General features: G+C 43.4%; 1 protein-coding gene across 2 annotated transcripts in view; it reads left to right on the forward strand.

Annotated features, from left to right (window-relative positions):
- ptprub (protein tyrosine phosphatase receptor type Ub) overlaps window positions 1-23465 on the forward strand; it is a 372529-nt gene that overhangs the window by 324218 nt on the left and 24846 nt on the right. For both annotated transcript variants that reach the window (XM_083662513.1, XM_083662512.1), the window contains 7 exons: window positions 13-89; window positions 10163-10199; window positions 13090-13187; window positions 15183-15299; window positions 17554-17708; window positions 18471-18606; window positions 21501-21650. In XM_083662513.1, coding sequence (XP_083518639.1) covers window positions 13-89; window positions 10163-10199; window positions 13090-13187; window positions 15183-15299; window positions 17554-17708; window positions 18471-18606; window positions 21501-21650 — 770 coding nt within the window. The remainder of the gene's footprint in view (window positions 1-12; window positions 90-10162; window positions 10200-13089; window positions 13188-15182; window positions 15300-17553; window positions 17709-18470; window positions 18607-21500; window positions 21651-23465) is intronic.

A 23465-nucleotide genomic window follows, 5' to 3' on the forward strand; every position in this document is an offset into this window, starting at 1 on the left:
GCCCCGTGTCAGATGATCGCCACAGAGTGAAGCTCCACCCTCTCCTGGGAGACCCCAACTCGGACTACATCAACGCAAACTACATCGACGTAAGTGCAATTCTCTTTCTCTGCCGCTGCTCGACATTTGAAACGTACACCCGGCCTGCACCTCATCTCTTATCGATCACACTCTGCAAAGGCATGGTCCATCCCTCCCACTCCTATAGAGACACTGCATGAAATAGGCCACGCCCATCAAGGGGGAAAAGCTCCGTTCATTTCCACACACCAGCGTCATTTTCCTTGAATTAAACATAGCTAAAAGCTGTTGTGTGGTGGGGCTGCGCAGACAACAAATGTAAAAAAAATCGCCAGTTCAAGTTTTTTTGTACTCCGGAGCAAAAGCAAGGAAGCCATTGAGAATTGGCGAGAAGAAAAATGTGGATCTAGCTGTCAAGGAAGTAAGTCGGAGTGTTCATCTTCCGTATATACGATCTTTTCGTGCAACACGCAACCATGCACGTGACATAGGAGAACACCAGGATTTGAGGGGGGGTTTCTGTTTTCCCCCGTCTTGGGCGTGGTTTCTGAAGGATGACGCGTTACGCAGTGTCTCTACTGTACGTGGGGGTCTTCATTCAATCAAAAACACCCTTAGTGGTGTTTTGCCAGATGCCATGGTTGTCAATTGCTACACCCCCGCTTCACCGAATCCCCCCCGACCTCGGCTAACTCCGCTCCCACTTAGAGTCAAACTGAATGGACTAAATGCATTGACTGCCCCTGTGCAGGAGAGAAAGCTCTCTGTAAGATGCCACAAATCCCCCTGAATTAAATAGACATGATTGATGTTATTCAATCTCTGCATGGAGTTGATCCTTTTTCACAGTTCACCTGAACTCCAGACTGCAGTTCCACAGTAACATTCTCACTGATCATGCACTACAATACATGTATATGTCGCTTTCACGTGTGTCACGCAGTCTCATTCATACGTGTTCTCATTCATATTAAAAACCCCATTAAGAACCGATGCAGCGTTTGCGTGATCCTCACTTTTAAGACCCGACGCCCACCCGTCTGCGTCGTTAAGTACGAGAGGTTGTCGAGTTTAGATCATAGCGCTCAAGCCATTAAAAGAGAAATCAAGTAAAATAATGAATGATATGATTTGAGCTATTAGCCGTTGATAGGGATTTGTATTTTAGCTCCCGCCTGTGATTTCTGCTTTGGTGCTGCTATTCATTTGAGTTGTATCAAGGGAGCTCATCTGGCAATTTGCTCCAATTTCTTCATCTCCCAAGATTCATTTTGCAAGAAGTCTCATTGGGACGTGTGCAGAGTAAACACGGGGCTCTACGGGAGGTCGGGGCAAGGTCATGCTATGTATTCCCCTCTCCTGCCTGAGGTTGATAAGATGTTCAGTGAGAAAGCCACCAGTCTCTGTGGAAATTTTTGTAATATGTTTATTTGGATAAACGACTGCTATTTCAACAAAGAAAATGATGAGCAGTGTAAGTCTTCGCTTGATTTTGAGTGGATTCTTCCTTTAGGACACATTACATCAGGGGTGGCCAAACCTTTTTGGTTTGTGGGCCGCATACAGAAAAATATAAGGAGTCGCGGGGCCAAACAATATTAGGCGCGGCAGTTTTCGCGGCAAAAAAACTTTGACCCAGAAAGCCCTTGTGCCATCAAAAATGTAATTTCTACCTAAATAAATATATGACATAGTTTATTGGTGTGCTCACTTATTACAATGGGTATTTCTGTATGTTTTCAAATTTTCTTTTCCTGTGCCAACAGGTTAAGACCGATAATTTAACATAACATTAGTATTAAACATTCATTCAGTATTAAAAATGTCTAAAAATAAATAGACCAGGTCAGGGTACTCAAGTATAACCCATTTTCAATGGTTTTAAATAAAAAAAAACGAAATGGGGGGGATAATTTTTTTCGTTTCCGTTTTCCGTTTTAAACTTTAAAACAGAGAAACGGAAAAACGTTTTTAGCAACAACAAAAAAAAAATATATATATATATATATATATTATTATTTTTATTTATTTTTATTTTTTTGCTAAATTAATGGCGGGCCACTTAAAAACGGGCAGCGGGCTGCAGTTGGCCCACGGGCCAGTAGTTTGGCCACCCCTGCGTTACATGATCCAAATGCTTGACACTAAACTGCCTTTTTCCCCCTCCCATCTATTCCTCTGGAGAGATCAGTCTGTGTGCTTTTACAGAGTTGATTACAATGAGAGGGTGTTCAAACCAGGCTGTGCTGTTGTGACTCGATCTGTCGGCGAGGGTCTCCATCAGTAGGGCACATCACGGGGGGCCGATCGTTAGTGGAAAAACACCACTCAGCGGCCACTATCGTGTTCATGTCAGTGATGTTACTCACTGACCAGGCTGATCCTGCCGCTGGAACACAGCGGGGCGTGTTGTGTTATGGACAGCCTGTGATTATTAAAGGTTAAAGAGGTTAAATGGGAAAGTTTGTCGTCCCTCTGAAACATGTTTTGCTTTTTCAAAACAGAGGTGAGGAGGTGCCAGCGCTCTATTTCCTCTTTGTCAGTCGCTTAATGGCCTGAGCCTTTTGCTTGGCTGTCTGTCTGACTTGCTGTGTATAGCTTGAGTTGAGGCGTACAGCACTTTGTCTATATGTTTGGCAGATTCCTGTGCTTTCAATATGTCGGACATTTAAGGTCCTTACCAGTGTTGGGGGTAACTCATTACAAAAGTAACATATTACATGTAATATATTACTTTTAGCAGTAACTCAGTAATATAACTTATTGCTTATAGGATTTCAGTAATATTATACCAGTTACTTTGTCAAGTAACTCAAGTTACAAATTTAATTACATTTTATTAAATCAAAGCACAAATTTAAAAAAGACACAATCATTTCCTAATCAAACTGTGTGTTTTTATGCAAATAACCACTATAGATGACAATAAGAAAGGAAAATAATAACATTTAGAATTTTGGACTGTTTACACTGATTTCAAGGCGGTTTAAATTATTTTTCTGGATGGTTCCGGGGCGGCGATGTCATTCTGCTGCTGCTGTTGTTTTGGTCAAAGTAATGCAAAAGTAGTGTAATAAGTAACGAGTTACTCTACACAGAAAGTAATATTGTAAAGTAACTTATTACTCTCAAATGAAAGTAACTAGTAATATGTAGTATATCACATTTTGAAAGTAACTTGCCCAACACTGGTCCTTACACATCAAGAGCGATGCGAATATACGGCACGAAATTGCGATGCGAGTTTTGACCCACCTGTCAATCACAGCCACAGATGTGTACACATCGGAAGCGAATTTCTGAAAAATCGACCGTGGTTCGAAAAAATAAACGCCGCAACAACGCTCGGCGAAACTTCGCCGTTGGTATGCAAGGTTGCGTTGACTGATATAGGTTCGGAAAATATTATTGACGTGCGAATTAATCGCACGAAAAAAACGCTCCCGATGTGTAAGGACCCTTAGACGCGTTCAGTGTGTCATCGCTATAACCACCAGTTAGTTGAAAATGAAACAGGAAGGATTCCACACACTTCAATCTATGCAAAAAATTCATTTTATTGCTAAGCTTTCGGTCTATGATACCTTCATCAGAGCATACATGCTTCCTGCATTATAACCAGTTAGTTAACATTACATAATTTCCACTGCATGTTAAGAGGGAAAGGATCTTAGAAAGAAATCTTAAAACATTGAGATGCGTGTGGGCACACAAGCAGCCACATACATGCTCATATTTTAGTACAGCAGTTTTGGGGAAAGTTACTTTTAAAAATGGCCAATGACTTCACTTTATTTGCCTTAAAAATTAACTAGTTACCGTATGTGAAAATATTTTTCTTTATTAGGACCTACAGTAGATTACTTTTGCGTAAGCCACTTCAAATTACCGGTAATATGGCTTCTGCTGCCACGTGTGATTTTTGTCATCAGGTTTTTATCATTGTCATCCAATGTTATTTATAAAGCATGTTATTTATTTATTATTATTATTATTATTATTATTATTATTATTATTATTATTATTATTATTATTGTTATTATTATTATTATTAATAATCTATTTGTTTATTTTACATAATCAGTAGGATATGTTGTCTGAGGGGAGAGCTGTAACATTTCCATTAATTTCTAATTAAAAAAAGCACTGAGCTAAACGTTACACTATTCTGTTTTAACTAATAACAGATTGGAAAAAATAATGAGTAATTATCACAAAACAGTAATGAGTACAAAGCACACTCGCGCACGCACGCACACACACACACACACACACACATGGCACACGCACATTCCTCTCTCCACCTGCCTGTAACCATAACTCCCTATTTACCATAAGCTTCTTCTTTCATTAACTAGCCTATATGTCTTCTTCTGTTTCTACTCCCTTTCCCACCTCCTCGACTTTGGACCCTGTAGATTCGGATTAACAGGGAAGTAAGTACTTCACTGCTCTTTCTTCTGCTCGTCATCACAGTCTGTCCCCTCTTCTCTACGACGTACGTCACCTGCCTCTCTCCCATCTTCTCTAACACATACAGTACATCAGTGATACTCAACTTGAGGCCCGTGGGCGCCTCCTGTGTGGCCCGCGATGGAATTGCAAAGATTTTTTTTTTTTTTTTTTTTACAGTTCACCTGAACGCAACATGCAAGATACCCGCTGAATAAGTGTCCAAATGTTCATGTCATTCTGACCAATACTCCACTTCTGTTACAGCATTTCAGTCTGGAATATGGAATATGTAAGGCATAATGTATTGTGAGCCGGTGATTACTGGCGAAATAATGACCGACAGGTGAATGATTGAGCCCGACGCGCAGCGGAGGGCTTAATCATTCACCTGAAGGTCATTATTTCCAGTAATCACCGGCTCACAATACATTATCCCGCTTAGAACACGGCCTACAACTAAATTATTTCAGTAATCTGACAAAAATAATTATTCAAATAGATTTTTTAATAGCGTTTTCAACCACAAAGCGGTTTCATTCGTAATTGGCACACAAGACACCACAGCTGCAACTGGTTGGCCTAATTAGTAGTGTCTGCAGACAAAAAGCTCTTATCAACTGATTAATCCAGGTGTGGCAGAGCAGCGGTCGGTTGCCGAAAAATAATGACCGGTGAATCTTGTTGATTGACCAATCAGAATCGAGTATTCAAGAGAGCCGTGTTCTAACTTTCATTATAAAACGGCTCTCTCAAATCAAGCAATCTGATTGGTTCACAGCCATTGTATAATTCCAGTAACCGAGTTCAATAACCCATGGCCATGGGTTATTGGTTGCCATGGCAACTCTCTTACTAAGAGAGTAATAATAAGGCTTACCTCAAATGACAACGTAGGAAAAAAAATGGCGGAGACAGCTGTCAGATCCTTGTGAATCGATCTTCGCTTATAACTTTACTAATACTTCGCAGAAAATGATGTTTTGTACAAGAATAGATGCGGGCTAATGTCTTCTTTGCAAAAGAAAGGCTGTTAACCCCGCATTTAACCCCGTAACGTTAGTTGGTGTCGGGGTTTGCAGAAAGCACTCAGCTTCTCAGCAAGCGCTGAGAATGCAACGCTGCGCTGGAGCTGCCTGTCGCGGTTTTCAGAAAGCTCTCAGCTACTCAGCAAGCGCCAGGATTGGCCAATGTCAACTTCAGTCTCCAGAACGATCCAATCAAATCACCCGCATGTTCTTGCGGTCCCGCCTTACAGTAGTGTTTCAACTGACTCTATCAGAATGACATGCCAGTCGGAGTCGGACTTATAGTATTATTATTATTATTATATTATCATACTTGGAAACCGTTTTATAAAAGCAATATAGCACTCGAGCAGCGTGACTACCACGAGGCCTGCGGCCTCGTGGGATAACAGTTTATCAGCGGGATATATTCACCACAACACACTTGCTCTCGTGATATATTGCTTAAATAATCTATGATTTAGCTGCTAAATTGTCAAATACCGCCGTCTGCTCGCTACCCAGGCACTTATGTATGTACTTAACCTAACTAACTTAACCTAACTAACTATCCGGTGTGCACAACATTGTCAGACTAAACTCCGGCTGACACCCCAAAAACCTACAATCTGCTACAGAAAAATGTATATTGTTTGTTTATTAACTGGCCCCTGGCCTTCTATCATTTCACGAAAGTGGCCCCCGGGCAAAGCAAGTTGAGTATCCCTGCAGTGCATCATCTGCCTCCTTTTTGCTATCCTCTATCCACAAATGCTCAGGTTTGGGCACATGTGAGAAAAAGACACGCTGCTTTTGGCCCACAATAAATAGACACAGAGACATGTGTCCTCTCCTGCATGGAGGGACCACGCTGCCTTTTTGGCTCATAAGTGTCCAAGACTCAGGGAGTCTCAGTTGCTATGGTGACCGTCTCTCACGTGTAAGTGGAGGAGTTGTGGTACTTATGCCAGAGGAATTGTGGATAGCAGGTCTTCACAGTCCTCATCGTCATCCATCTTCATTTCAGACATGTCCCTTTCTATCTGACCGGACGCAAGTCAGTTTAGCGGTCCGTCAGCAGCGAGGAGTCGAGGAACAGGCTCGACATATTAAAGAGACAGACAAACGAAATCGAATCCCTTATCGACACGGATAGCCTCATCATACTGTGCTCATGTGGGCAAGGTGGGGCTGAGTTTCTTCAGTTCATAGCAGGGGCTGCAGATAGTAGGGGTGGGAGTCCTCCACGGTACGATATGACAGTATCATCACGATACTTAAAGTCCAACTGAACCCGTTCGTCACGTGCGTCGCAGTCCGTTTCAAGACTGAAAACATAATTTGTCTGAGATGACAAGTTGAGAGGCGGGTCATAGTATCGTGTCGATGATTTGATTTGACAATTCTGTCGACTGGCTTTGGCATTGGTCAATCATGGCGTGTTCCACCCCCAAATCGAGTGGGATTCAGCGTGTTGTCGTGCTACGCGAGTGGGATCCGCGGAGTACCAGGCAGCCGGCTGCTTCGTGCGGAGCGAGCGGACAATCCGATGCATGGGTGCTGCCCGCCCGCCTGGAATCTCCGAAGGCAGACCCCTGACTACCACGCTCTCAAGCAGGCGCCTTTTGCGCTATTTCTGTAAATACGATATTCCTGGAATGCGCGTTTTAATGAGCCAGTTACATTTCTTTGCATTCTTAGAGATTATAGTTTTTGTTTTTTGTTCATGTTTCTAACAATTGGCCAAGTTAGTAGTTAGTTTATGGGATAGGAATTCTGCCAGATGACAGGCACTAGGCGCCATTTTCTACTTCATTTGGAAGAGAAAATGATCCTGAAATGAAGATTTGATTGACAGCTGCATGTCGTGATATGATTGGTTGAAATGGGGTAGAACTTTGATAGTACTAGATGACGTCAGCAAACTGTACATTACTGTTATCAATGAAATCTTGAAAAATGAACTTTTGATGTGAAAAAGTGTGAAAAACTAAAGAAATTAGATTGTTGTGATTTTTTTTGCATACATTATTAAATAGGTGCACTGCATACCCAGGTATTTGAACTAAAAGAAAAGAAAAGTCATTTTTGGGTTCAGCTCGACTTTAAGTCACAATACAATATTGCGATTACTGCAAAATATGTCCCCAAAGGGGAAAGAAAATGTCAACATTTGTTTTATCTAATGAGATAAAGTTTCCAGTCTGTTCATCTTACTCTCATTTTTATTGCAGTAAAATGGGATTTTCAGCGCAGACAGACTGACCAACACTGTCATAAAAACCTGCCATAAATGTTGCATGCACCTGACAATTTATATAATAAAATATATTATTTTATTTTATTTATTTATTTCATTCGTGTGATACGATATATTGGCCACACTAAATATTGTGATACTATGCTGTATTGAGCAGATAGTTAACAGCTCCACGACAGGGCTGGGTATTGGCAAGGACCTCACGATACGATACGTATCACGATACATGGGTCGCGATAAGATTGTTGCACGATACATTGCGATACAATACATATTGCGATATATTGCAATACTCTAGCCAATTTACTCAAAATTAAATAATAGAGCTAAAGATACAACACACTGTGTACCACCCAGGTAGTGTAATAATATGTACATCACTTTATACTGATAAGTTAGTGGACAAATTTAGTCAAAACTACTGAGTGTTGAGTGTTACTGAACGCATCGATATGGGAAATATCGATACAGTATCGATTAGGGATGGGAATCACCAGATGCAGAGGCCTGACATGGCATGGCCTGCACATTTCTTTTTTTTAAATATCGATACAGTATCGTGAAATAAAATGTCGCGATATACTGTATTGCCGTATCGATTATATTGCCCAGCGCTACGCCACGTGGATATTTTCATATAGCCGTCACATTTCTCCTGCAAGGTCCGATCAGGAGGACTTGTCTTCAGGAGGACTTCATTTGAACACCTCCCTTGTCGTCCTTACTAAACTGCTCGAGCTTCACCAGTCCCTCAGGTGGTCTTTGTCCTCTTCATTCCCCTCAATGGTGTAGAGGAGCCCTGTCATTCATCTCATCCATATTCAGCCCATATTTCACCAAAATGAAAATGTCTGCTATATCAAAGGCTGTCATAACCCTTTGGTATAGCAAGATTTCAGAAGACCTCACTATGCGTAATGTAGCGTGGAAACTGTTCACTTTGGCCGTGATATCCCGTCTTTATGTCAAACCTGTGTAAGAGGTTCTTCTAGTTCCATCGCTCTGAAGACACCTGTGTGACAAAAGAGTTTTGTGAAAAGGAAATGGGCTTTTCTGATCGTGTTAATTCATCTGTAACTGGTAAAAATGCATCTCACTTATAGTACGTATTATGTCTTTAATGAGATTCTTTATTTTTTTCTTTATTTTTTGGACACTGAAGCACTCTGATAAGCCAGCAGCCAGTTTGATGAATAAATTGGACGCCTCAAATTGAAGTCGGTGCCTCTAGCACTTCTATCATGTTTGTGTGATGCTGTCAGGGGGATTTGGGCATATATATATATATATATATATATATATATATATATATATATATATATATATATATATATATATATATATATATATATTTTATATATATATATATATATACAGTATATATATATGAAGAGTTAATTTGCAAAAACAGGTAAACGCCATTCTTAAAATGAATAAACACCTGTTTGATACTCCCTGGACTGCACATACAAAACATTTTTGAGGTGATTTATGTGAAAGTTACCAGATGAATATGTTTTAGTTGTGATTGATAGTAAAAATGTTCCAAAAATAAATCAATCAATATATAAAATAAAAGGATAAAAAATCCAAACGGAGATACCTGTTTTTGCAAATGAACTCTTCATATATATATATATACCGTATATATATATATATATATATATATATATATATATATATATGGGCATATACGGTATATGTCAACTAGGCTGAGTTATACTGTTGAGGGAAGAAATCCATACTTGTACTGTAGGAATCACTTCTTCTGGGATCTGGTAGCTGTTCTTCTAGATGTCCACCATGTTTTGCCTGAACAGCAGAGTTTCCAAACTGAGACGTCTGAGAGGAAACACGTGGTGCAGTAGGTCAGCTAACATGATACACAGAGAGCAGTAGTTGTAGAGAGTGGGTCAGCTAACACTATACAAGAGAGCAGTAGTTGTGGAGAGTGGGTCAGCTAACATTAGCCTATACAAGAGAGCAGTAGTTGTGGAGAGTGGGTCAGCTAACATTAGCCTATACAAGAGAGCAGTAGTTGTGGAGAGTGGGTCAGCTAACATTAGCCTATACAAGAGAGCAGTAGTTGTGGAGAGTGGGTCAGCTAACATTAGCCTATACAAGAGAGCAGTAGTTGTAGAGAGTAGGTCAGCTAACATTAGCCTATACAAGAGAGCAGTAGTTGTAGAGAGTAGGTCAGCTAACATTAGCCTATACAAGAGAGCAGTAGTTGTGGAGAGTGGGTCAGCTAACATTAGCCTATACAAGAGAGCAGTAGTTGTAGAGAGTGGGTCAGTAGGAGAGGAGAATGCCTTGGAGAGCTTGGAGGGAAGGGTGGGAGAGAGAGAGAGACACTCTCCCTTCCAGCTGTGCCTGAGGCAGATGGCTTCACTCAGCATGTTGTCCCTCTTCTGTTTTGCAGGGCTACCATCGATCCAACCACTTCATCGCCACTCAGGGTGAGCATCCCCACAAGTCTGCATGTGTGTGTGCATGCTGTCTGTCTGTCTGTGTGTGTGTGTGTGTGTGTGTGTGTGTGTGTGTGTGTGTGTGTGTGCGTGCTTTCTTGTCTGTCTGTCTGTCTGTCTGTAAGTGTGTGTGTGTGTGTGTGTGTGTGTGTGTGTGTGTGTGTGTGTGTGTGTGTGTGTGCATACAGATGTGTGTGTGTGTGCATGCTTTCTTGTCTGTCTGTCTGTATGTGTGTGTGTGTGTGTGTGTGTGTGTGTGTGTGCATACAGATGTGTGTGTGTGTGTGTGTGTGTGTGTGTGTGTGTGTGTGTGTGTGTGTGTGTGTGTGTGTGTGTGTGTGTGTGTGTGTGCATGCTTTCTTGTCTGTCTGTCTGTATGTGTGTGTGTGTGTGTGTGTGTGTGCATGCTTTCTTGTCTGTCTGTATGTGTGTGTGCATGCTTTCTTGTCTGTCTGTATGTATGTGTGTGTGTGTGTGTGTGTGTGTGTGTGTGTGTGTGTGTGTGTGTGTGTGCATGCTTTCTTGTCTGTCTGTGTGTGTGTCTGTGTGTGTGTGTGTGTGTGTGTGTGTGTGCATGCTTTCTTGTCTGTCTGTCTGTATGTGTGTGTGTGTGTGTGTGTGTGTGTGTGTGTGTGTGTGTGCATGCTTTCTTGTCTGTCTGTGTGTGTGTGTGTGTGTGTGTGTGTGTGTGTGTGTGTGTGTGTGTGCATGCATGCTTTCTTGTCTGTGTGTGTGTGTGTGTGTGTGTGTGTGTGTGTGCATGCTTTCTTGTCTGTGTGTGTGTGTGTGTGTGTGTGTGTGTGTGTGTGCATGCTTTCTTGTCTGTCTGTCTGTGTGTGTGTGTACGTACGGATGTGTGTGTGCATGCTTTCTTGTCTGTCTGTATGTGTGTGTACGTACGGATGTGTGTGTGTGTGCATGCTTTCTTGTCTGTCTGTATGTGTGTGTGTGTGTGTGTGTGTACGGATGTATGTGTGTGCGTGCGTCCTGGATGCTGAATACCTTTTCTCTTGCTGGCTCATACTAAATGGAAGATGATCAGCTCATAATATGAAGCTACTCATGCAGGAGTGCCGTCGTGCCAAAAGCATCTCTGAGTCAGATCTAGAGGTGACCACCAAGCCGTGGAGGCTGTGTGATTGATGCCACTGAATTAATCATGAGAAGAGATGAATAATTAAGCATATTAATTATAGCCGCTCATTCTCTGTGACATGTGGAGCCATATGTTAATTGGGGGAAAGTGGACCCTAAGTTCACCCTCTGTGGCGCACATTACACACACACAGCCACAGTGTGTGTGTAATGTGTGTATGATACACATACACAGCCACAGTCAGTGTGTGTGTAATGTGTGTATGATACACACACACAGCCACAGTCAGTGTGTGTGTGTGTAATGTGTGTATGATACACACACACAGCCACAGTCAGTGTGTGTGTGTAATGTGTGTATGATACACATACACAGCCACAGTCAGTGTGTGTGTAATGTGTGTATGTGTGTTTGTTTGCACTGTGTGACCCTAAGCCCCCGTTCACACAGGACGCCAAAGCAGCGCTCAACCTAAGCTCTACCTATACGCTGAACCCACAAGTTTCATTTAGCCGTCCTTGTTAACAGACGAGGCCTTTCACGCCTCTTTTCCAAGCGTGACGCGTGAAGCCAGGTACAAAGTCAATGGGAGTTGTGGTGCGGGTTCAAGGCGCGAGAGTAGGCGCTGCTGAGAGGAAAAGAGAAGGCCTCTTGTGTGAACGGTAAAGCTTCATTTATACTTATTAGAAAGTGTTGCTCAGCACATGGTCGCAGACGAAAAAGAAAGTGTCGCTCATGTTGCTGCATTTATGCTTCTCTCCGCGGCGCAACGGTCACGTGACGCTATAGACAGAGGGAGGCAGAGAACTAGTGCAGACAGCCAAGAGAGGGAATGCTGTCAGTGAACCCACGTCGGAGGCAACATGTAACTGCAGCCGCATATAACGACACACAACCACACAACTCACCTCCTCTCTCTCTGGGAAGTTGGTCACGGTGTTCTTTGTGATTTTCACGAAGTCATACATCAAGGACATGCTGATAAAAATAGCGGGGACACGTTCGTTCATTCATTTCATTTCAGCGAAAACTAAAACAAGGAAGTCAAGTGTGTGCCGTCTATATAGCCAATCACACTTGCACGATACTATGACGTAGTCAGCGACACTAGACATTTCACCAGGTAGCAGACACTGCTCGCCGACACTTGAAAGTGTCGACTCAAGTCCTCATTTCTGTCGGCGACCGTTTCAAAAGTGTCGTCAGACGAAGCATAAATTGGGCTTTAGGCGTACGTTCAGCTTGTGTCTGCTTCAAGCTTCAGTTCTGCTCACGTTCAGCGTCATGTGTGAACAAGGGCTAAGGGGCCTCAGTCCCCATGCAGGAAGCTCCAATCCAAGGTGTGTTCATCTGCTTATCTTTCCCCAACACCTACTCCTGCTCCCCCCCCGCCGGCAAGAACGTGAGACACTGAGCTTGTGGGAAGTGAAGAAGGTGTTTTTGCCTTTCTGAGTATTGCTTTGCGACGTGATCCCTGTTGTAAAGCTGTAAACGTCTAAACGTCTCCTCCTTCAGATGAAACTCAGAGTGACTGACGCTCCTCTGGGCTTTCATCCTCAGCTACCCGCTGTTGTTGTCACCCGTCTCGCCCCTCTTTCTTCTGCCTGCAAATTCCAGAGAACTTTATTGAAGGAGCAATCTTGAGAGATCAGTACCTGATGCTGTCATGTGAGGATAGGAGACTTAGGTCACAATAATACGCTGGATCAGAACAACAAGAAGTCCCTTATTGATGCTGCCGTCTCTGTTCTTCGCCTGGTTCCTCTGTTCCTCCTCTCCTTCTAGGACCCAAGCACGAGACTCTGTATGACTTCTGGAGGATGGTGTGGCAGGAGAACTGCTTCAGTATTGTGATGATCACTAAGCTGGTGGAGGTCGGCAGGGTGAGTAAAAGTGACGGCTTCTTCACGCCTCCACCACCTAGCGCCGTTCTATTCATAACTTCTCGCTGTTCATAAACCTCCCATATAATGAAATATGAGGGAGCATCTTACACAGTATAGCAAACGCTGTTATAATGTTTGGTGAGAATGGATCTCGGAGGACCTCGTGAAACCCACAAATCATATTTTTCTGTGACACTGTTGTCTTCCTGTGCATTATACATTATATATATTATATCATTACATTATACATTAGGTCAGTGTCTCTCAACTTGTTTTCATATCAAGGACCCACATAGTCCACATTAGAACCCCATCTGATGAGACATAGTCCACATTAGAGCCATGGACCCCCATCTCATGAGACATAGTCCACATCAGATTCGCCGAGCTGGCCCTGCGCTCGCATGTGGCCTCGCCTGCCCTATTGGCATGCGCACTGCACAATTGCTCAACTTTGCATCACTGATGACATCACTCACTGATGACATCACAATGATGTCACAATGTCTATGACATCATCGGTGATGCCCGAGTCTACCACAATTGCTCAAGTGACATCACTGATTATGTCACAATGCCTATGACATCATCAGTCATGTCATAAGATGATTTTGGTCAATAATGATGTGACTGATGACATCACTGATGATGTCATAGACCATTGTGGCATCATCAGTAGGACAAAAATTAAAACAAACTGCCCACATCCTACGAGTTTGGAATGGGAAATACCAGCTCTAGTGACGTCACGTCCCAGCTCATGAACTTTGAACCGGTAAGATTACCAGTTCCCAGTTATAAAGGAATGCACGAATAATCAGTGACATCACAATTGCTCGAGTGACATCACTGATGACATCACTTCCAGTTGGGTGACATAATTTCCGGGACAGAAATCGCAGAGAGACATTTGCTCCCTTTTATAGATAGAAGATAGATAGATAGATAGATGAAATACTAGTTATATACACGTTATAAGTCTATATATCATAGACTGTGGAAAGAGAGGTCTATATAGACTATTTCATTATTTCATCATAGAACTGCTCATAGCTGCTTTGTGCCTTATCCTTAAGTTACGACTGCATTATGAAATTGCTAGTATATACTGCATAAGAGCTAGACTTTCAAACATTTTGTTAACAATGTAGTTCTGAAGCATTAAAATGTCTTATGAGCAGCATTTCAAGTAAAGGATCACCATCCTAAAACACTGTGACCACACAGCTATAATGGCTATACTGTAGTTATGTTATTTTCCAACTGGCATAAATAACTAGTGTTTTGAGTGTCCCATACTTTACGTTCTAGGCTAGAGAAACATATTACCTCAGTGGATTGTTGAAATGACACCATTTTTCTAGCGCTCTGTATAATAGTAATAGTTCCTGGAACAATCAACAAATGAGGACTAGGCTGTGGGGCCGAATTCAAATAACACCTTCACACCACACACACACACACAGACACACACACACACACACCACACACACACACACACACAAAATAAATCACCCCCGCTGTGCCTGAGGTTGGTGTAAAATATTGCCGCAGTCCTGTTCACTCTGCGTTCTATCATTGTCTCTTCCATTTGAGATGAAATAGAACTGGTTGTTCCCCCAGCATTTCATACAGTCATATCTGTGTTAAACCAGCAATTCAATTATGTAAAAAAAAAAACATCGTCATTGGAATTACTTAATTTCGAGTTTGAACAACAGGTTCAGATTTCCTCTATATCAATGTGAACACACACTTGTTAAATGTCTATATCATATTATTCCCTGTCCCCTCTCAATTTGACGTTCAATTTTCTGGTCTGATGGAAAAGATTTTTAAGCTCAAGAAAATCCCTAATTGGCCAAAGCGAGAAGCAAATCATTGAGGAGACAGAGACTCACTGAGGATGACAAGGAGAACATTTCTTAAGCAGCATCTTCTATTTCAACACATGGTTGAAATATGTTTGATTGTTTTATGTTTTCTTCCCAGGTGAAATGCTGTAAATACTGGCCAGACGACAGCGAGATGTACGGAGACATCAAGATCACTCTGCTGAAGACAGAGACTCTGGCTGAATACACAGTTCGCACCTTTGCCTTGGAGAGAGTACGTAGACACTGCTTAACTCCCTATAGAGACACTGCTTAACTCCCTATGATTCCCAAAACACAGTTAGGGGAATCTGTCATCATATTCCCAGTTTGCAATGTCCGTCTACTTACTGCATCTCCTTTTGCTTCTGCTTCTCTTCTGTGGATCGATGGAAATTAGCCCTATTTTTCGGTTACCCGGTAGAATAAGAATAAGCGCTCCATCCATGCAGACAACAAATGTAAAAAATCACCAATTAAAGTTTAAAAAATAAAAAATAAATTACTCCTGAGCAAAACAAGGAAGCCATTGAGAATTGGTGAGAAGAAAAATGTGCATCTAGCTGTCAGGAAGTAAGTTGGAGTGTTCAACTTCCATATAATATATGATCTTTGTGTGCAACACACAATCATAGAGACACTGCATGAAATAGGCCACGCCCATCACGGGGGAAAAGCTCAGTTCATTTCCAAACACCAGCGTCATTTTCCTTGAATGAAACATAGCTAAAAGCTGTTGTGTGGTGGGGCTGTGCAGACAACAAATGTAAAAAAATCGCCAGTTAAAGTTTTTTTGTACTCCTGAGCAAAACAAGGAAGCCATTGAGAATTGGCGAGAAGAAAAATGTGGATCTAGCTGTCAAGGAAGTAAGTTCGAGTGTTGATCTTCTGTATATATGAGAAGCAACCATGCACGCGACAACCCCCCCTCCAGGATTGGAGGGGCCAGGATTGGAGGGGGGGTTCTGGTTTTCCCCGTCTTGGGCGTGGCTTCTGAATGATGACGCACTCCGCAGTGTCTCTATGGGCATGGAGACCACATGTACATGTAGTAGAATACGCTTGCATTCAGAGGAATGAAGACCCGTAGCTATCTAAGCGCTCACTTCAACATAGCTATGACAGTGTTTTGCTCCTGGTGGCCTCCTCCCGTCACTCTCTCTCCAGGGGGTTTCTCATGGGAACGGCTCTGAGCTTACGCTGAAGTGACAGTGGCACAAACATGCCATTATCTTCTCACTGTCACAGCCACTCTCCACGGGCACAAACACAACGCTGCTTATTCAAATCGCCAAAGAATTTGGGAGCCGGTGACAGCTTGTTTTCACAGCTCCTTCTCCCTCCTTCGTTTTTTTGGGGGGATTACCGTCTTCTACAAATCTTCGCTCGGCGTCGGTTTACTTTGTCGCGGCTGTTCAGAGGAGGGAAAATGCTGTGTTTCCGCAGCAGTCTCTGAGGAGAGGAGAGGAGAGGAGGAGAGAGGAGGAGAGAGGAGAGGAGAGGAGAGGAGATGAGATGAGGGGAGAGGAGAGGGGAGAGGAGAGGAGATGAGGGGAGAGGAGAGGAGAGGGGAGAGGAGAGGAGATGAGGGGAGGGGAGAGGAGAGGAGAGGAGAGGAGAGGAGAGGGGAGAGGAGAGGAGATGAGGGGAGAGGAGAGGAGAGGGGAGAGGAGAGGAGATGAGGGGAGGGGAGAGGAGAGGAGAGGAGAGGAGAGGAGAGGGGAGAGGAGATGAGGGGAGGGGAGAGGAGAGGAGAGGAGAGGAGAGGAGAGGGGAGAGGAGAGGAGAGGAGAGGAGAGGAGAGGAGAGGAGAGGAGAGGGGAGGAGAGGGGAGAGGAGAGGAGAGGAGAGGAGATGAGGGGAGGGGAGAGGAGAGGAGAGGAGAGGAGAGGAGAGGAGAGGAGAGGAGAGGAGAGGAGAGGGGAGGGGAGGGGAGGGGAGAGGAGATGAGGGGAGGGGAGAGGAGGAGAGAGGAGAGGAGAGGGGAGAGGAGAGGAGAGGAGAGGAGAAGAGAGGAGAGAGGAGAGGAGAGGAGGAGAGGGGAGGAGAGGAGAGGAGAGGAGAGGAGAGGAGAGGAGAGGAGAGGAGAGGAGAGGAGAGGAGAAAGCTCCCAGCCATCCTCCAGCTCAGAGAGCCACAAGTCATTCCTTTGTGTCTGTTACACATGTGATGCCCAGAGGGCTTACTGTCCTTCGAGACCTAACGCCCCACATACATAATGTCCTTTGATGTCCTGACACTGAACCCTAACATCTATCACACCTCCTATCACCGAGGGGGGGGGGTATCTCTGAGTGGACGGGGAGCGCAGTGAGTGAAGGGATTAAGACGCTGTAGGCTGCCATCGATCGGTCGCGCGGCACATTAACGCAGCCTATAGAGACCCTGCGGAGCGCGTCGTCATTCAGAAACCACGCCTCCAAAACGTGATGGGCGTGGCCTATTTCATGCAGTGTCTCTAATGGTCTCGTCTTGGGTTTGTTTGACAGAGAGGCTACTCAGCCAAGCACGAGGTGCGTCAGTTCCACTTCACGTCCTGGCCGGAGCACGGCGTGCCCTTCCACGCCACGGGGCTGCTGGCCTTCATACGCAGAGTCAAAGCATCGACGCCTCCTGACGCCGGACCTGTGGTCGTCCACTGCAGGTGAGGGGGCCGGAACAAGTCTCAACTATTCGAAAATATTCAAAACTATTCGAAAATATGGGGAAAAGTAAAATACAGAGAAGAATTTGGCGTGTCCAGTCGTTTGACAGGTCGTTTATTTGTAAATCATACTGCAGCTATGTAATCCTTTACCTTCTGGTACAATTTCAGTACACAATATTTATTTATTTGTTTGTTTATTTATGTATTTATTTATTGACAAAGCTACAATTATTTACCCATGTAGTCTCATTTAAATCTTGTGGCGCTAATTACTTGTAGTATTCCTGAGCAGATTTTATTTTATTTTATTTTATTTTATTTTATTTTATTGACTGTTTTTTACGTTTAGGGAGATACTGTGTGATACTGTGTTATGCTATGTTGTGTTATGTGGATATTTCATGCCTGAGTGCGAGCAGCTGCAACTTTTTCCCCCCGGGGATCATTAAAGTCTTTCTGATTCTGATTCTGATTCTGAAATAACTTCTCCAAATTTTGGACGCTATTTGGACTAACCTGTACTGCGTCAAGACGCAAACTTGAATAGACCCTTTTCACGGGGGGCCATTTTGTGTCAAAAAGGCAGGGTAAAACAGGTGCAAGCAAAGCACTAATGAGGGTTTCCAACTTCCACGATTGGAATTTGGAAACCCCTCATTAGTGTGTTGCTTGCGCCTGTGTTTACCCTGCCTTTTTGACACAAAATGGCCACCGTGAAAAGGGTTCCCTCGCTGATGAAAGCTGTGTTGTGTGTGGCAGTGTGGGGGCGGGCCGCACCGGCTGCTACATCGTGCTGGACGTCATGTTGGACATGGCCGAGTGTGAAGGCGTGGTGGACATCTACAACTGTGTGAAGACCCTCTGCTCCAGACGCATCAACATGATCCAGACAGAGGTCAGAGGTCAGGGAAGCTGGGTCAACCAGCTCACACAGGAATAGACCCTTTTCACGGGGGCCATTTTGTGTCGAAAAGGCAGGGTAAACAACACAGGTGCAAGCAAAACACCTAATGAGGGGTTCCAAATTCCAATGATGGAAGCTTGAAACATCTTGAAATTAGTGTTTTGCTTGCACCCGTGTTTACCCTGCCTTTTCGACACAAAATGGCCCCCGTGAGAAGGGTCTATACCAGGGGTGGGCAACTATTTTTCATGGGGGGCCACATGAGAAACACAGATTGTTGCCAGGGGCCGAACAAATATTGTCATCATGCCGTAACCCATGGTGGGCAACTTTGATGATAGAGAGGGCCACACAAAAAAAATCCTTGTTACCTGATTTTGCTGAGGGCCGAACGGCGCCAGCGTGAAGAATTTGGGGCATTTGAAGCCAGGTTTAGAGGAATAACTCATTTTTTATTAACAGTTGTGATGTCATTATTCAGTCTTAACCACCAATATTTGATCCTTTTCTCACTCACTCCTATGTCACCACCTGCTCTCCCTGCAGGGCTTGAAATTAACTTTTTTGACCAGCTGCCAATATGGCTGCTAGAAGTTACCAGCCAATTAGAATTTCCACTAGCCAAAATGTTTTTCTTGAAATAAACCAGAATATGAGTGGGTTAATTTAAGCATAAGTATCAGTAAGTGGCCCGGGATTCTCAAAGCCTGTGTTGAGGGTCACACAAGAACAAAAATGCACTCTTGAAGCTAAATAAATCCAAAACCAACAAGCTAATTATTTAAATTTCTACTTCAATGTAGAACAGTTATTTCTTACACATGAGATTACTTTTAGCCTTTTAGTCATAAAGATTATTGAAAGATATTCCATATTCCAGACTGAAATGTTATAACAGAAGTGGAGTATTGGCCAGAATGACATGAACATTTGGAAACTTATTCAGCGGGTATCTTGCGTGTTGCGTTCAGGTGCATTGTAAAAAAAAAAAAAAAAAAAAATTTTGCAATTCCATCGCGGGCCACACAGGGGGCGCCGGCCGGCCGTATTTTGCCCATGTGTGGTCTATACACTCGATCTACATAACACACACTTTGAGGATCTTTCAGGCCTATTCAACATTAGATATAGCACAGCAGCATGTCACACGATGGTAAAACTATTCGAATCAAATTAGCAGCCAAATTGTTCCTCCTCATACTCAGGAGGCTATAGAGGAAAAATAGCACCAGTCATAACTCATTCCACTGGAAAAGTTCTGAACAATTGGGCCTTCAAACATGAGTTTTTCCCTCATTTTGTTTGGGAATTCAGAGAGCGAGGAGGATATCTTCTCAGACTCCTCCTCTGGGACATCTGTAAAGGTCAATGCAATAGTTTGAGAAGATAAGACTCACATTGTATCTCAATGTGCTGCGTAGGCACCTGCCCTTCTTTAGATGTGGAGATTATTTGCATATTATTCATTCCTTATATTATGTAAATCCAATATTGACTTAGCTGTTTATTACATTTGTAGTTATTTGCGGGGCTGCTCTAATGAAATGCACACCGCAAGTGTTTGTTTATTTCGAATTATTTTGTTCATTCTCCAAGAGCTTTGATTCACTATATGAACATTATAGCGCATTTTTAATTCACAACAAGGCAGGTTAGGAAGATTGTTCACCTTCCGTGTTTACTTACTGATATGTACATGTGTTCTTAGCATACCTCTGCCCTCCTCTGTCGCTGTCTATTTAGTTGTTTGTCCATCAACTTTGATGATAGAGAGGAGCCATACTACATTACTCGCTACCAGAGGGCCAGATTGTGACCGTGCACTTCCACCAGTAGCCTACTGTAACACCATCACTCCCAATTATAGCTACTAATTTGATGAAAAGGACTGGTAATCAAAGTTTATGATACCAACAGTTATATTTTTCATATTCAAAATGTATTTTTCTTCCATTCAGATGATACCAGAAACTTTGCTCTAGCTTTAAAACAGCCTGATACAGCAATTTGATGGGGTACATCAGCCAAATGTCATATTAATCAGATTGGTAATGTTGCATGCTCAATGTGCATCCTGGATATAGTTTGTTACAATAGCGTTAGCTCAAATGCTAACGTTAAACAGTATGTGGATGGACAATGCTAACGCCATTAGCACCATGTTCTGGGTTGTACAGTAAAATAAAAACACAGATTTACACACTGTAAACTGTTAACCCCAACACCCTCTCATCAGGGATCCCCAACCTTTTTTGGTTTGTGACCCCACTTTGACGTCACAAAAAGCTAGCGACCCCAGACGTTCACATTTCGATACAACATCGGTATAATATCATCAGTAACATCATCAGTATGTATGCTGACTTTTATGACATGTATACTGACTTTTTTCAGTCAGAATTCTGAGATTAAAATCAGAATGCTACTTTTATAAGATTTTCAAGTGATAATCTCAGAGCTTTTCATGTTGATAAATGTCTTAAGTCACTTTCTATCACCTATTGAGTTAACACAACAGTGATTGAGCCTACGGCCCATTGACGGAAGCCTTTGCATTTTCAGTATTGCGATGAACCATTTATGAACTGGGTGTAATTACCACTCATCGCCAAAGAGGACGCAAGAAAATCTTCGAGATTATAACTTTAATCTGAGCATTCTGACCTTTTCTCAAAATTCTGACATTAAAGTCTTCAGTCAGAATTCTGACTTTAATCGCAGAAGTCTTCGGACTTTTTCACAGAATTCTGACATTAAATTCAGAATTGTAACTTTCTTTTTCTTTTTTAATTTATTTATCTGAAATTTCAGGCGACCCCATTTGACCCACACACACACATTATTTTCGCTGTCTCAGTTTTGTTTCCGTCTCCTCCTCCATTCAGGAGCAGTACATCTTCATCCACGACGCCATTTTGGAGGCGTGTCTGTGTGGCGAGACGGCCATCTTGGTGAACGAGTTCGCCCTCACGTACAAAGAGATGCTGCGAGTGGACTCCCAGAGTAACTCCTCCCAGCTCCGAGAAGAGTTCCAGGTCAGTCAAGATTCAAGATTCAAGATTTTTATTGTCACTCCGTAGTACAAGTATCACGTGTGAAATTCTTGTGCTGTAGACTCCGTTTACAACATAGTGCAAAATAACAGGGCATATAGACGGTTTTAACTTGACAACAAAAACATTCTAAGTTGAACCCCCGCTCACTTCCTGTTGCAGTGTTTGCTATGGACATAAAAGAAAAAAAAACATTCAAGTGCAGGATTGACCATTCCGTGAAAACCGTCTATACAGCTGAGCGGCGAAAACAAAAGTAACGATGTCGAGTGAATATTTCTGCAGTTTGCCGAATGCTGAGAAAAAGGAAGTGCTGTGGGGTTGTGCTCTGGTGAAAACCGTCTATAGGTGCAGGAAAACAAGAGAAACAACAAGCAATAACAGTAAAGCAATAAAAACAAGCCAGAAACAGTGACATATTCACTGCACATAGGTGCAAATAGCATATACATACTTTAAACATAATTAAACATTCTGTTTGCACAGGTGCAAATAGCATAGACCTAATTAAACATACGTAATGGTAGCAGCTGCAGTACAGTTACTACATGATTGTTGGGAGTTTATTTGTGTATGTTAAGGAGTCTCGTGGCCTGCGGGAAGAAACTGTCCCTCAAGCGATTTGTGCGTGCTTTTGGGACCCTGTATCTCCTCCCTGAGCGTAACAGGGAGAACAGGCTGTTGTGGGGGTGGTTTGTGTCCTTGATGATCTTCAGGGACCTCCTGAGGCACCGCTGGTTGTACAGTTCCTGCAGTTTTGGCAGCTCCCATCCTGTTACGTGCTGGGCCGCGCGTCTCACTCTTCTTAGCGCCCTGCGGTCCATGGTCGTACAGTTCCCGTACCAGGTGGTGAAGCAGCCAGTGAGCAGGCTTTCAATGGTGCCTCTGTAGAAGTCCCTAAGGATTTCTGGCCTTAGCCCAAATTTCTTTAGGCGCCTGAGTCTGTGTAGTCGCTGTTGGGCCTTTTTGACAACCGTGGCGGTGTGGCCGGCCCATGTCAGGTCCTGCTGGATGTTGACTCCCAGGTACTTGAAGCTGTCCACCCTTTCCACCACTGTGCCGTTGATGGTGATTGGGGTGTGTGCGCCCCCCCTTCCCCCCTCCTGTAGTCTACAATGACCTCCTTTGTCTTGGAGACGTTCAGAGAGAGGTGGTTGTCCTGGCACCATTGTTCCAGGACCTGCATTCGGAAATCACAGTTTATTTCTTTGAAATAGAACAACCGTGCACTGAAATACACAACTCAAACCTGAACCTCAAATCATGAAATTCTGTCACAGAATACCAGGGGTGCTGCCCAAAACGTTACCACCGGTGCTGCAATAAATGACTTGGAGCACCTGCAGTGTGCGAGCTTTTCTTTCTTTTTCCAGTTTCCATGTTCACTTTTAGCTCGGCACAGGCCAAATTCTGCTCTGGATGCTTTTACCTCTTTTCATGAACCCAAAAACACACACTCAGACTGGAGATGAGATTTCAAGCAGTGTGTTAGGCAGACAGTTTCAGGGTGAGGGGGAAGTTGGATCGAGCGGGCGGTAGCGGGCCGGGGCCGGGGCAGAGTGGCAGCAGAGCCAGAGGGGGCAGCACTGTTTTTTTTAGGCTGCGGTTCCAGGTGAGGAAGCACAGGTGAGGAAGCACAGGTGAGGGAGCACAGGTGAGGGAGCACAGGTGAGGGAGCACAGGTGAGGGAGCGGGCTGGATGCAGTCTGTGACAAGGAGACGGGGATTAGAACCAGTGTTGGGCAAGTTACTTTCAAAATATAATATACTACATATTACTTTCATTTGAAACTTTAC

Source organism: Poromitra crassiceps (assembly GCF_964638095.1).
Source record: "Poromitra crassiceps genome assembly, chromosome: 29".
Lineage (NCBI taxonomy): Eukaryota > Metazoa > Chordata > Actinopteri > Beryciformes > Melamphaidae > Poromitra > Poromitra crassiceps.